The sequence below is a fragment of the Eremothecium cymbalariae genome, chromosome 6 (assembly GCF_000235365.1).
Source record: "Eremothecium cymbalariae DBVPG#7215 chromosome 6, complete sequence".
Classification (NCBI taxonomy): domain Eukaryota; kingdom Fungi; phylum Ascomycota; class Saccharomycetes; order Saccharomycetales; family Saccharomycetaceae; genus Eremothecium; species Eremothecium cymbalariae.
The window spans coordinates 120575-134928 of record NC_016454.1 but is presented as its reverse complement, the minus strand read 5'-3'; the positions used below and the strand labels follow the sequence as shown (position 1 = coordinate 134928).

Sequence of the window (14354 nt, the reverse complement as noted above, 5' to 3'; positions counted from 1 at the left end):
TGTGTCGTGTTATATGCTGATTATAAACCATCCACTGGCTGTTTGATCAAGTTTTAAATCCACGTTACTATCCAGCTCTTCTGTTTTTCTTTGAACACAGTCGATTAACGGTAACGTAGGGTTCCCCTTTCGAAATAACCAAGTCATCTCTTTCTTGTAAATAGATTTTGATAGTTTAAGCAGTGTTTTATTATTTCGATCATAGGATATTCTGGAAGTAAAATTATTCGAATATTCTGAGAACGTATCTAATCTTCTAATGGCATTTGATTTTATAGTCTCTTCGACTAAGGTAGTATCATTTCCAACAGCAGTATCAGTGCTTTGAAGATCCAACACTGTGTCCTTCTCCTTCTGTATAGTATTTCTAGTAGCCGTCCTAGTTATAAGTGGTAATTTTGATTGAACTAACTGAGAGCTAGCCAGTTGCCGTCGCTTTTTTGAATCTGGAAATACGCTTCCAGATGACCGATTAACAGGCTGTAGTGAGTTCAAGGGCCTCTTAATGTTAAATGAACAGTTGGATAGGCTAGCTTCATATCTATTGTTCTCGATGTTGTCCCAGCTATTTATGACTGTTTCACTGCTGCCTTCTTGCTTGGTTTTTAGTAGCGTTGTTCTATTAGATTTCATTCTTGAAATAATAAATGGATTACAGAGGTTTACTTCTTTAGAGAGTTCAATATCTTCATCATCATCAGGCAATTCTCTATATCTATAAGTTAGAGACGAAGGAAGATCACTACCACTATTCCGGATTGGTTCCCCTAACTCAGAATCCTTATCATACATCGTAGTGGCCCAAGCTTCACTACCATCAGAACAGCCTGTATTTGGGCGGGTGAAGTTATTTGATGTTTTTGTGCGCATTTGAGTAGTATGGTGAGGATTTGATGCTAAAGAAACTGATTGTTCATACAATGTGGATTCTATATCGGCATTGATTTTTCGATTAGAGGTTGCCTTGGCGGTTGAATAATGAGGAGTGTGCAAAATTTGGAGAATATCATCATTTTCATCATCAGCTAAGATATCAAAGGATGAACTTAATGGCTGGATCATCATCTCCCCATTCTGACGTTGAATTCCATGTAAGTCTTCAATTATGGGTCCCAGAAGTATCTTAAATTTGTTTAAAATATCTTTAAAGTCATGGATTTCAACATTATTCTTTGCTGGTTCAATATCCACATTTACCAACGACGGTTTACATTCTAAATTAACAATCCACATTGTAGGTTCTAAAAGTAGCCTAGCGCGATATAAATCAGAGAGAGTACTCTTTATTTGTTGGCCCACCGACAAAGAAAGTGTCATTAATCTTTTATTTATCGACACAACTCTAATGCTCCTTCTGTTAACCGTTTCTGTGATTCCCAACATAACAGGAAGAACGCCGCTGACGATTACACCATTCGAAAGAGTTAAAGGACCAAACTCAAACAGGTCAGTTTCTGGTTTTTGTACACCAGAATACCTTGCCAAAGCTGCTAGACTTGATAGTTTGCGGTCACAATGTTGTTGTAAGTTTCTCTGACATACACGACCACGATCATCCAAACAAACCAGATAATAATGAAATCTCAAATTGCTGAATATTAGAGAGTATTGGATAAGTAACTGCGAGATCTCCTCAAGTGAGACTTTCGCTTTGGATGACGCGGCGGAATGCTTTGTATTCAACTCACACATATGTTTTCGTATCGTTATACTAGTTCCCTTAGGAAAGGGTACAATGTTTATTTGATCATTCTTTATTTTACCATTGATATCAACCTGCCATTTAAACCCGTGCGGTTCACTCTTGCATCTTGTTACAATTTCCATTGAACCTTGTTGGTTGCATAAGGATGCTATGGTAAACAGAGCAATGCCGCGGAATCCCATGTTACTGCAGAATCTCAAATCTTCATACTTCGAGATCTTGGAAGTTGTATTGTTTAGACACATTAATGCCCTATCACATTGTTCAACACCAACGCCATCATCTCTTACAGCGATATAATCACAGCCGCCAGTATTAGCGTCTATATCAACATAAACGTTGGAGGCGCCGGCATCAACAGCATTATCTAGTAGTTCTTTCACCACTGAAGGAGGTGTATGTATAAATGAGCTTGAGATAGCTTTCCAACTGGAGTTGCCCTCTAATGTTCTGATGCCCATATTATAGGGCCTTTTGGTGCACTGGTAATGGCCTGTAGTTGATATATAACGGAGTGTGTTTTAAGCTCAAGTTCGATTATGTCCCGTGTTTATCTTGTTGTTCGCACCGCTAAGAGCCAGAAAGGGAGCCAAAAGGCAGGGCAGCTAGATTGAGAAATGGTATCCCCAACCAGGCTTAGATTTATTCAGTTCAAGAGCCTTCCTCCAAAGGTCATTACGTTCGATGCCCATAATTGCGTGTACTCAACAACTATCCCGGTGATGGAGCAATACAGCCTTGTGGGAGCCAAGTATGGTGTCTCAACGACTCCTAAAACACTAGCCGAAAGATTCCCCAAAGGTATGGATTAGACAGTCGATGTATCGCTGTGTCAACATATTATTAACAACTTCTTGCCCCATGTTTAGTTTTCAAGGATCTAAAATATCACTATCCAAATTACGGGAAGCATTCAGGGATCACCCCTCGTGAATGGTGGAGGCTATTAGTTAGAGGAGTATTTGCTCCAACTACGATACCAGAAGGGGCTGTAACAGAAATATTAAACATGTTTTCTGGTACGCAAGCATACTCGGTTAATCCAGACGTATATGCATTTCTGGAGAATTTAAAGAATGAACATCCGGATATTAAATTGGGGATCATTAGCAATTCAGACCCTCTGATGATCGACCTCCTGAAAAACCTACAGTTAATAGACTATTTTGCAGATAATATCTACCTTCCATATTATCTAGAAGTGTCTAAACCTGATCGAAAGATATATGACTTGGCACTCGATGATTTGACTAAAAAATACCCGACATTGTTGCTAGAAGGAGCAAGTATGGACCAATTGAGAGCTTCCTGTTGGCACATCGGCGATGAGTGTGTGGACGATATGCAAGGAGCATCTAATGCAGGTTGGAACGGTATCCTAATAGATAGAACCGACAATTACGGCTACTTTGGGGGCTTAAATGCTGAGAAGGATGACGAAGATTACGCTGAAAATTTGAAGATAAGCAACAACTCAAACTATAGCTGGAATGAGAGCTGCCATAAACGTTGTGTTCTCAAACTTGGCCGTGGCCAATATGTAGCGCCGAATTTCTATAGTATACAGAATTTGTTGTTTCACGACAACTATGTACTGAGATGACAGTCAACATGAAAGCTATTGCAGCGAAAAAGAGGTAATCTGTGGCCACATCTAAGCCTTTTTAAGAGTGGGTCTGATCCATCTAGCACACCTCTCTTATGGGATTAAGAAATATCAACATAAAAAATGGACAAAACCGGAATCGAACCGGGGACCTCTTCCTTGCAAGGGAAGCGCGCTACCAACTGCGCCATTTGCCCAGAGCCTTTTACAAGTCGCAAAAAAAGGGTAATAATGATAGATCGAGGCACGTGTAATATATGTCGTAAAATCAAAAGAGAAGCTAGGAGACAACGATAACCAAGCCAAGAAGCAGCGTATCAGAGCTGTCAGCAGACTATGAGGCTGATAGTCACTTTGAAGATGTCAGTGTGAAACCACCGATGACTGCTTTAAGTGAGCCCGGGTAGGACAGCAGAAACTATATAAGGAGACCCCAGCTAGCTAGATTAGATTAGATATAGGTCCAGCTAGATCCCCAGAGGGTAGTTGAGCCAGATTAGAGACTACACAAGCAGTAACGATCATCAACCTAAGTATTAGCGGCACGTGACAATATCTTCGGCCATCACGTGACCAACCATAGCGCCCTCGACATGAGGAAAGCCGTGCTTATGACCTAAATCGGTCTTGTGCACATTGTTAACAACTGAGGATCAATGATGATCTTCCTTTTCTGATCACGTGACAAACGCCCATTATATATATCGCCCTATATGTATGGAGTAAATAGTGTATAAATAGGACAACTGAGTGGGTTACATATAAACATGGAGAATGCTAAAAAGGTTAATTAGTACTGTTAGTAGTATGGAACCCTCCCCTCCCCCAATTGCAAGGCTTAGGCATTGATTATTTTCAAGCATCAATGCCAAGAAGAAGGGCCACGAAATGGTGCCCACGTAAATTAGTTTCCTTTAAATAATAATGATATGGTTTTTCTTTTATATACATTAATTTATCTATACAAATAAACTAATACTATTTTGTTTGCCACTCTACTTCATACACTTATTCATTTTCTGGTTTAGAGAACAGACATTCCCATCCAATTCCAAATACATTCACAGATTGCCAGGGGATGCGAAGTCCTTGTAATTCTGAGTGCCACGGTGGGGATGAAACTCCAGTCAATGAATTGAACAGCGACAGTAACATATAATAGGCTGCATTGACAAAGAAGCATCTACAGGATGAAAAATATTAAAAAATAGAATTATACCGTAATAAAGAGATCCATCAAGGATAGCTCACAGCTTTTTGATTCAGTGTAATTAGAAAACCCCCAGTTATCAAGGAAACTTAAGGTTGAATATCACCCGGGAACACACCTTTTGCTCTCTGCTCATCCCACTTTTCGACCCAATCAACTGGACACAAGGAAGAAAAAGTCTTAAAAAAAATCTTGCAAGGGACAAAGTTCTCACCTTTAGCATTCACACATTTGTGGTAGTCGACGTACGATTGCCAGCAGTGCTTAGTTTGATTTTGGTTGGGGAACCTGGCATCAAAGCCAACTGTGTGTAATTGATTTTCAGTTTGTTCAGACATAACTTAATATCCCTCAAATTTTAAAAAAAAGACTAAGAGTCACTGGTAATCAACCACAAATATGAATATTAGTCCTCAGAAGTAAGTACCACTAAAGCTCTAAGGCGAACAGGACATTAAGTAGCTTGTAGAAGAGTTTTCTGGTGGCGTTACAATTTGGAAAATTTGAATATACTGTCAGCATCGTTAAATACGTTGTGATTAAATAACTGGTTGTGATTGGACATAAATCACATGACAAATAAATGAGTTTAAACGAACCCCATTGGTTTGGTTGATGTAGATGCAGATATAAGGTGCTAACGATTTATAGTTGGTCGAGGCACATCGATAATAGCTTTGTACTATTCTGCTTATCGAAAGCCTTGACAAATCTTACTATTTGCAGGGCTAATTCCCAGTATTCTTGGGCTTCTTGGGGTTTAGAGCTGGAGCTGGCGCTTGCTACGAGCATTTTTAGAACTCTTTTGATCAATTCTTCGTGCTGCAGTGCATCAGGACTTGTGGACGATGACTTGTTATTACTACTCTTAGTAGTATGCTTATTATCGCTTTTAGGTTTCTTCTGCTTTTTGGCAGTGGTTTTAGGGCCAGTGAGATTGCTTGAAAACAATTGATCGCTGTCGTCATAGTTTAGGAATACTATTAACAATACACCCAGGATCTTTGCTTCTCCATTTTCAGTGCATTCTTTTAATAAATCTCTGGGTGTGAGATTCAAATTTTGGAACAGGTAGTTCCAATGTTTGGTTTCTACTTTCCTTAGGCAGTTGCTCACAATCTCTAGTTTTGCAACATTTTTATGGTGGTGACCTTCTAAATCATATACATCTATCAGCTCCAGTATACCATCCAAAGGTTCATTGTCCAATACCTTTTTAGATAGAACTTTTTCCAACGCAAATTTGTAGTGTCTGATACTACTATACTTAGTGTTAATATCTTCCGCTGGTACGCCGTCATCACAGAGCCTTGCTACGATTTGATCCAGATATATATAATGGCTGGCAACAAGCTTGGTAACGTGCGGACGGAAGTAGCAATGTAAGTTATGCATAGTGGTTGTTTCGGTTGTTACAGTCATTGGGTATTCATCTTCTGAAATGGGAAGAGTCACAAAAGGTTGTTCATTGTCCCACAGCTCAGAGGGATGGAATACCATAAACTGGTTTTCCACTACTAGGGAAATATTATCACTCGAGTAGTCTAATATCTTTTCTACCTTTTCTAGAACTGGTGTTATTTTACAGTAATCAGTTTCTTGTTCCTCAATTTTAACAATAGAATGGTTTATTAGTGCTAAAAATCCTCCTTTAAGTGAAACCACCCACTTCAAATATTTGAGAGAGTTCTCTGGAAGCAAATATTTCTTGTAAAGATGGAATCGCCGAATGATATTCATTACAGTTGAATGCACTGTGGAAATAACCTCAAAAACAACAAATTTATTGTTTTTATCAACAATAATTACTTCCGCAGTTTTGAACATCGTATCAGTAGCCATATCATCCCGCTTACCCTTGATTTTTACCATCTTATAGGAAGTGAGCGTATTGGCAAAAATAGGACCAATTCTATAATCCTCTGGAATTTGCCAATCCCAAATAGAATATTCTTCTAAATTATTTGAATTGTGGACTTGTAAAGGAAAGTGAAAACATTGAAGTAACTCTTCACCTTCACTAGCAAAAATATGGCACAACAAATAATGGCTGCCAATCCATTGACAATCCAAGATCGTGATATTTGGGAATGTTAACCATTGACCAGTGTGTAAAATATTAATCAGCAATATGTTTTTATTTGCAACATGCATAGCCAACATAGTTTGGGGGCTATTGATTCTCACTAAAGAGATATAATTATTAACCGTCTTCGTTGGAAGCTTGATCAATTGAAAGGGATTATATTCCATTATGTTTCCCACCATTGGAGAGTACAACATTACATCATTATTTCGATTCTGAAGTATAAATGGGGCACTATTCCTGCCATTATTCGCCGAAGTATCCATCTCTTCCCACATTGGCCAGTGTAACAACTGCCCATCATCAGTGCTAATAATAAGAGTCTTATCAATGTACGCAATATCCGTAAATTTGTAGCTTAAATCTTTAGAGTTACGAAAATTTGAGGCGAATAACACATTGCCCCAAAAAGTAACAATATTAATGTTACTGTCATCCATTAGGATAATAAATGTATCTGCGCAGATTTGCTTAAACATTTTAATTTTTGCCTGGACCTTCATATGCTTACTTACCTTTTCTGTAGAGAAATTGTAATATATTAGGTCATTTTCATAGATTAATAAAATCGTATCTTCAGCGGGAGCAGTAAATAATAATTTGGAATTTAGCAGACTTAGTTCCAGATTCTTTGTTTTTAAACTCTCTTGTTCAAAATTCACTTCATGAATTGACACATTCAAATCAGAATCTTGCGTTGTCACATACAAACTAGAATCCACTACTGAAATATCAATGCCTTCTGCTATCTCAATCGGTGTGTTACTTTTTAATTTGAAATCCGAAAGTCTTAATAGTTGCAAACTATGGTTGAAAAGTACAATCAAACGTTCCTGATCATCATTATCATCTACATTTCCAGATAAAACCCCCAACACGTCTTTAATTTTATGATCAAACTTTAAAACAATCTTTAAGCGTAATTCTGACTTTTTTACAGGTAATTCATCAGGTATATCCTCAGAGTTCATTAAAAATTGTAAAATTCTCTTCTGCTTGTCAATTGCATACCCATTTTGGATTATTTTACTAGAATCATTTCTATCAGAAACTATCAAAAGCTCTGCATCGTTGTCATATTCAGAAACCAATTCCTGTTCCACTTCAATGTATCTCCTTTGGGAATCAAAAACAGGAATCCCGCATTCCTTAGATGTAGTATAAGCATTCTTACTAGTCAACACCTGGTATACCAACATATAATTATCACTGGTAATCACATAAAAACAGATATAACCCTTGTATAAGTTAGATCCTGTGTCACTGGAGTCAGTATTTATGCCATTTATTCTCTCGCCATAACCGAGGTTCGTGACTGCAAACCTGTTAGTACCAAAGTTTCCAATTGACTCTTTCGCCCTTTCATGATACCCAATTAAACAAAATGGCTTCAAGTTATACAACAACACCTTGGTCTTCGTTAACACGACAAGTAGATTCGATTGTGGTAATATTTTTAGTTGTAAAACAGCTTCCTCTTCATTCCTTGATTCTGAAGAACAATCCGGAGTGGGCAAATCCTTGGGTATTTGAAAGCATTGGTAAGATTCGAATGGCCATATCTTCATTTTTTAGTCCAATATCTAGGATTAACTTCTCAATCAACCCACATAACCTAGGAACACCGACCGGTGTAACATTGGGTTTAATCAGCAACCTTAAGTTGCACGACGAAATCTGGAAGCCGTAATGTATGATTTGTTTGTTCATTGAATGCCAATTGAAATTAGTCATAATGAAACTGACATGCTAGTGTATTTAGAGGGTAATACTTGGGGTTCAAGTTGTTGACAGTTTAACCATAATGTAGGTGAACCTTATATCTATTGCTTTGCTTTACGTATATGCCATTAATATATAATATAAGTTCAATGTCGATAATTCTAGACACTGATAGTTTTCCAGATATTTAAACCATCAGTACCGGTACTAACTAAGCAACCTGGAATTTGTCTATGCCACTTGACATCCTTGACATCTCTTTGCCAGTGTACGAATAGCAGTTGTGGAGGAATCTGCTGTAATTCTGCTGTTTCCGCAGTTTGCTGTTTAATTTCTTCGTCGTCAGCCTCGACGGACAAATCCCATAGAGTGACAGTGTTGTCTTCGGACGCAACGGCAATTATTGATTCATCTAATGGGTTAAAGCTGATAGATGTAATGGCAGCCTTATGGAAGTTGTACTGTGCGACAGGTGTAGTTTTCTCGGTATTCTGAGCAGAAAACTGTCTTAAATCCCAAACACCCCAAGTGCCGCTGTCATCACCACTGGCCAATAGATAGCCAATCTTTTCGTTCCAACTCATGACATTAACGTCTGTGTCAGAAACCATAACAGACAAAGCTGGTTTGTGTTTCTTGGACCTAGTATCCCAGATTCTGATGTGACCGTCGACACCACATGTAGCGAAGACGGTCATTTCAGCCCGAGACCATTGTATATCTTCGATGGATTTATTATTACCCACAGTAAATGGTTGTTTATCTGTAACCCATCTAGACGCAGTTCTCTGTGTTAGGTAGACTCTACCAGAACAGTCACCTGTTAATATGGAGCCAGTTTTGATTAGAGGAGACCAATCCAGACCGTAACCTTCCACATTGCCATGATTCCTAATGGAATGCAACGGTTTTTGGGCGGTTTTTGGAATTTGGTAACCGGGAGAAGTAAAAGCCTTAACTTGAGGACCTAAATCGTAAATATAAGCTTCACCGTTTTCACTCATAGTTGCTGCTAGCACTTCAGGTGATTCAGCTGCAAAAGGAGAAATTTTAATTCTGTTGGTAGTGTCCTTCAATGAAATGCTTTCATTTTCGATAATAGGATCCAAGTCATTGTCTTCGTTATCCTCCTCCTCATCATTTTCATCTTCTTCTTCCTTAACCAGAGTCTTGGTTAGTTGTGACATCTTTAATACCAATAACTCGTTATCCTTCTTTTTTGACGCCTGTGTAGCTGTCGTCATGAGAATTGACTGAGGATAATTTCTTCTCTCAGAGCCCAAAAGATCAGGAATAATATCCAGCGTCATGCATGACCACGGCAAGTTCACATTGTGTAACATTTCATAAACGGTAGGATCAGCCTCCAAAACTTCATCAGGCCCTAGCGGCTTAGACAAATGAGGCAAATACAACTGTTTACCCTGGTCTTGTTCTTGGTTACGGTCCTGTTCAACTATTTCCTGTGCATTTTGCTGCTTCTGTTCAAGAAAATCCTCATTTACAATATCTTCATCTTCATTATCTTCGTCGTCAACTTCGATGATTTCTCCTTCACTTTCGAAGTCGTCACCATAAGGATCTTCGAACTCACCAATATCTCCATCATTCATTTCAATGTCTTCATCTCCATCAGCTAAAGAAGGAATTGATTCCAAAGCAGTCTTGGATTGAACCACCCTGCTGGTGTTATCTTGAAGTTCGTTAGACGACGCAGTTCTCTTCGACATTGGGAATATGAAGGTCTATGTAGAAGTTTCAAGTAGTGAATTTAATCGTAATATACAAACTAGCTCATCTCATCACGTAAAATTTTTTTTGCCTGAACGACAAAGCTAATTTATATCACGTGAATTCAAGCTTATCCAATGTATCCTCACAAGGCATACATAGATGGTTCACGAGTTCTAAAATGTGGAGTTCAAAGACTCATCGAGATTTTCAGACTCGTTAGTGTCTCTTAAGTTTTCTTTTGGCTAGTTTTCGTTGGTTTTCTTCCTCTAGCAACCTTTCGCGATTGTCCTCTACGTACTTATTGAGATATTCTCTGTCCTTACTTCGCTTGGCCTCATGAAGGAGAGTCTCTACGTTGTTAACTATCTCAACTCTCGATTTTTTCAGTTTATTAAGGGTCTGATTGTCCCTACCAAAGCATTCCATCTTCTTTACTGCTTTGGTTGACTTAAATGAGACCTCACCTGGCTTCATATAGCCTGCCTTCCTCAAATTGTGCCATGGAGTACCAATAATTGTGCACTGAGACAGTTTATTGCCTTCTTTTGATTCAGACTTGCAAAGTTGTAAGCAATCCTGAATTACTTCCTTAGGTACTTCTTCTATGGTCTTCTGGTTCGCATGAAGTTGAAGATATATGTGTCCGCTAGCGTACCGATCGGTATGGAACCAGATGTAATTCAGATCTCTGAAACCATGTTTAATTAACAAATCGTTTTCATGCTTATCCTTACCTGTTATAATCGAGTAATGGGTTTGGAATACATCTGGTTGGGAACGGAAGAAGTAAACCATATTAGTTTATTAATCTATGCCTTAGAAAGAGCTAAGTTCAGTAAAAGTTCTGAACCAAAAATGGGCCGAGTTTTATTCACAAACGGGTACAGCGTATCGACCACCACTTTACGACATAAAAACCCCCATTGGTTCAATAATTCAGACAAATAACTTAAATGCTAAGAACCAACATCCTTGGAGTGTTCTTCAACCTATTAGTCTATCCATTGTTTTTATATGTGCTTTTTGTATGTTATTTCTAGATGGTGAAAACTTGGCGGCTATTAAGATATTTATAACTTGTGCTTACCACTACTTAGCGGCGAAGATACAACAAACCAGTGACAGAGATGAACGAATTTGTGATACCTATCAGGAAGTATTCTCAGTATTCATTTTGGGAGCCAGCACCTCAGGGATTCAATTCTCCAAAGGCACCAATTATGGTTGAGAAGTGGAAGCATTTTCCAATGAGGGATAATCTTGTTTTCAAAATAGCGAACAAGAGTAACGGTCTACTATCAATAACAGTTAATTGGAACAACCTGCAAGTACTTGAAGAAGTCACCACTCCGCTTAAAGGAGATGTTGTTCAGTTTTCCTTCAAAGCTCCTTCAATATCTTGTAAATACTTGTATATAGAAGGAAGCCAAACATTCATACGAAGATTTCAGATTGGATTTATTACTGGTAACGAATTTCTACAGACCAAAGAGGTGTTGAGTAAGCTTGGATTCGTTATGAGAAATGCAATGTCCACCAGACAAAACACTGCCGCTATTAAGACGCCTGTAATGTTTGGCGGCAGCAGCACACAAAACAACAGAGCCTTCGACTTCAGCTGTGCCAACCAATCTGCCCCATATTCACAGCTGGAAACTTTAAATTGGACTGCCCAGTGTTCGCAGAATTTGGGATGGAATCTAGCAGATCCCTTAATACTTTCCCAAAGCACCCCCCTACCAACGAACAAGTCACATATACTAAACATTAATTGTATGGAGTCCACTACCCATTCGACTGACAGAGAAGACAATTTCAGCAGTCTTAATAATGGATTACACAAGGAAACCAATCCCTCAACAATTACATTATCCAACACTAAGTCGATTGAAGACATTGACGAAGAATTTATAACACAAATGCTACAAGATAAGGAATTCATGAGATGGGTATGTGTCTTAAAGTTAAAACTATAAAAAAATTATCGCAATATGTTTGCATTTAATACTAACAACAGGTCACAGGTTGACAAGGTGGAGCGCTTACTTAACAAGGTGAGCTCAGAGTATGAGAGTGAAAAGAGATAAAACCCCCAAAACCATGTAAAGTTCGCGATTAGCGGCACAGTTTCCTGCCTCACCCAAAGACTTACTCTCAGAGAAATCAGATTTTCCGGTTCCAAGTTGCGACGAAGTGGGGTTAGAACCAGTTGACATACAATCACCAGGGACATATACTGTAGTTGTAGAAGCCATTTGGAGAATGGCAGGATACCATGGGAAGGCTGTTATAAATGTTTTGAAATCTTCAAAAAAGACTGTGCCATATCGCTAACTAACAAAACGTCACTATCCATTGAACCCATGTGGTAATAATAATCAGCAACAGGCTGCGGAATTGTCATAAGTTGTGCGTCAAGGTAAGAAATATATGACACCACGTTCGAAGCAAAGTTTGTGAAAAACTGTAGAAAGAACGCTTCATTGGCAGACGCAGCTTGTAGCCTCGCACCAACTCGTCATAATCTGTAATCATCCTGTTGGATTTTTTAAATTAAGAGTGTTATTGCCAGTGTCATGTATACGCTCATAGTCTTCATTCACGATAAAACTCAATGTGTCAGTCAAGACATTGCGCTGGCATACCACCAGCGAAATACAACTCAAAATACAGAACAGGTTTGTTATATTAATAATAGTTGACTGCATGCTTTCCTTTATAAAGTTTGTTACGGCTATATTAACATACTAGTTTTCCAACTAGTCCTTTTATAACAACAGCATAAGTTATTAACGAAGTATGATTAAATCCAATATTTTTTTGCTTAACTTCCCGAACTAATCTAAAATCGCATGTTGTAAAACAACCTAAGTTTAAATAAGCTGCATACCATTCACAGAAACAATGCGGGGAATAAATCACGCGCTCAGGAGATTAGATTAAAGCAGCTGCGACAGCCAGAATACCAGCTGCGACAGGGGCAGCTAGCATGCCTGCTTCACCCGAACTAGCCTTAGAAGAGCCTGCACTTGAAGTTTGATTTAAAGCTGCAGATGATTTAGGAAGGACAGTCGAACCTGCAGAATCAGAGGCCGTTGGAGCATTTTTAGAGGCGCCAGCACCAGAAGCCGAACTCTTGGCAGCTGTGCTGTTACTAGCAGCACCTGAAGCTGAAGCGGACCTGGACAAAGAGCCGGTAGTTGCAGCGCCCGGAGCAGATCCACTGCCGCCAACCGTGAGAATCTCTAAACTGCCAGTTATAGCGGAGCCAGATACAGAACCAGATGCACTGCTAGCACCAGATGCACTGTTAGCACTAGCAGCAGTGGATGGGGCAGAGGGAGATAAAGAGGCACCGCTATCCGCAGCGGCTGCACCGGCAGCCAATAGACTAACGCTGCTTTGCGCTCCACTGGCAACAGGCGCCTGAGCGAGCACACCCTGGTAAGCTAATAGTGGGACTTGAGCTAAGATCACAAAATCGACGTATTTCATATTACTTGTTTGCTTGCTTGTTTGATTTGATTCAGTGTGCTGCACCCTGGCTTGCAAATTCTGTGAACCAGATAAACTGACCAATTCATACACCTTTTATATTATTTCTGATGAAATGTTTGCGCCTACGTTTTCTTTTAACGGTTCTAGAACTACCCCAAGAATTTGACGCCTGCTGCTCACTGACGCTTTTGTTCAATATAGAACATCCCTTCACAGAGGGAAGTGGACTGCCTGCGTCCAGATCGGCTGTTTTCCCTCACGCTGGCTTCAACAGCGATTTACTTGCTTTATTCGGAATCTCCCACATATTTTAAGAAAAAGCCTGCCTTGGTGACGTTTTGTCGTTAGTGCCTCGAAGGCAGTGTTACAACGCCGAGAAATTCTTTCTAAATATTGCTGCTGCTTCTGCTGCTGCTGTAAAGTAACCATATCTACTGTTACATACACGCTCAAGGAGCCTTAAGGAGTTGTGACGAGGAGTTTCTGGAAGGAGGCAAAGCGTGGCCATGGCGGACCATCTTAGATACTTGGGTTTTTAATAGACGCCTATCAAAGTGACCACGGCACGTTTCTGGAATACGATGTTCCCCATCGGCCCCTTCCACTCTCCTCCGACTCAAATACACAACCATTGCAATGCAGTGAGGCGTCTCTCGCTATGTCTTTGAACAATACTTTAAACTTGATCCAGACTATTGGCGTGATCCTCTTTCGCACTTAACCATCCCATCCGTACACACACACACACACACACACACACACACACAAACACATCTATCTACGCACTGTATAG

At 39.4% G+C, this 14354-nt stretch overlaps 7 protein-coding genes, 1 non-coding gene and 2 further genes across 8 annotated transcripts; 2 read left to right on the top strand and 8 right to left on the bottom strand.

Moving 5' to 3' along the window:
* Nucleotides 1-9: 9 nt before the first annotated feature.
* Nucleotides 10-2166, bottom strand: MLH2 (mismatch repair protein MLH2; the record flags this gene model as incomplete). The annotated part of the gene is made up of 1 exon (XM_003647239.1): nucleotides 10-2166. One exon carries the CDS (start codon nucleotides 2164-2166, stop codon nucleotides 10-12), a length of 2157 nt encoding a protein of 718 aa, XP_003647287.1.
* Nucleotides 2167-2322: 156 nt separating this feature from the next.
* Ecym_6071 lies at nucleotides 2323-3308 on the top strand (the record flags this gene model as incomplete).
* Nucleotides 3309-3435: 127 nt separating this feature from the next.
* On the bottom strand, nucleotides 3436-3508 carry Ecym_6070. The gene has a single exon. It is a non-coding gene; the product is annotated as a tRNA-Ala (tRNA).
* Nucleotides 3509-4610: 1102 nt separating this feature from the next.
* On the bottom strand, nucleotides 4611-4859 carry COX12 (cytochrome c oxidase subunit VIb; the record flags this gene model as incomplete). The annotated part of the gene is made up of 1 exon (XM_003647238.1): nucleotides 4611-4859. One exon carries the CDS (start codon nucleotides 4857-4859, stop codon nucleotides 4611-4613), a length of 249 nt encoding a protein of 82 aa, XP_003647286.1.
* Nucleotides 4860-5166: 307 nt separating this feature from the next.
* On the bottom strand, nucleotides 5167-8175 carry RIC1 (Ric1p; the record flags this gene model as incomplete). Its single annotated transcript, XM_003647237.1, has 1 exon — nucleotides 5167-8175. The coding sequence occupies one exon, from the start codon at nucleotides 8173-8175 to the stop codon at nucleotides 5167-5169; it is 3009 nt and encodes a 1002-aa protein (XP_003647285.1).
* Nucleotides 8176-8490: 315 nt separating this feature from the next.
* Nucleotides 8491-10059, bottom strand: RRB1 (ribosome biosynthesis protein RRB1; the record flags this gene model as incomplete). The annotated part of the gene is made up of 1 exon (XM_003647236.1): nucleotides 8491-10059. One exon carries the CDS (start codon nucleotides 10057-10059, stop codon nucleotides 8491-8493), a length of 1569 nt encoding a protein of 522 aa, XP_003647284.1.
* A 220-nt stretch (nucleotides 10060-10279) lies between these two features.
* JLP2 (Jlp2p) lies at nucleotides 10280-10858 on the bottom strand (the record flags this gene model as incomplete). Its single annotated transcript, XM_003647235.1, has 1 exon — nucleotides 10280-10858. One exon carries the CDS (start codon nucleotides 10856-10858, stop codon nucleotides 10280-10282), a length of 579 nt encoding a protein of 192 aa, XP_003647283.1.
* Nucleotides 10859-11190: 332 nt separating this feature from the next.
* Nucleotides 11191-12039, top strand: REC114 (Rec114p; the record flags this gene model as incomplete). The annotated part of the gene is made up of 1 exon (XM_003647234.1): nucleotides 11191-12039. The coding sequence occupies one exon, from the start codon at nucleotides 11191-11193 to the stop codon at nucleotides 12037-12039; it is 849 nt and encodes a 282-aa protein (XP_003647282.1).
* Nucleotides 12040-12123: 84 nt separating this feature from the next.
* Ecym_6064 lies at nucleotides 12124-12585 on the bottom strand (the record flags this gene model as incomplete).
* Nucleotides 12586-12997: 412 nt separating this feature from the next.
* Nucleotides 12998-13558, bottom strand: Ecym_6063 (uncharacterized protein; the record flags this gene model as incomplete). The annotated part of the gene is made up of 1 exon (XM_003647233.1): nucleotides 12998-13558. One exon carries the CDS (start codon nucleotides 13556-13558, stop codon nucleotides 12998-13000), a length of 561 nt encoding a protein of 186 aa, XP_003647281.1.
* Between the last annotated feature and the right edge of the window lie 796 nt (nucleotides 13559-14354).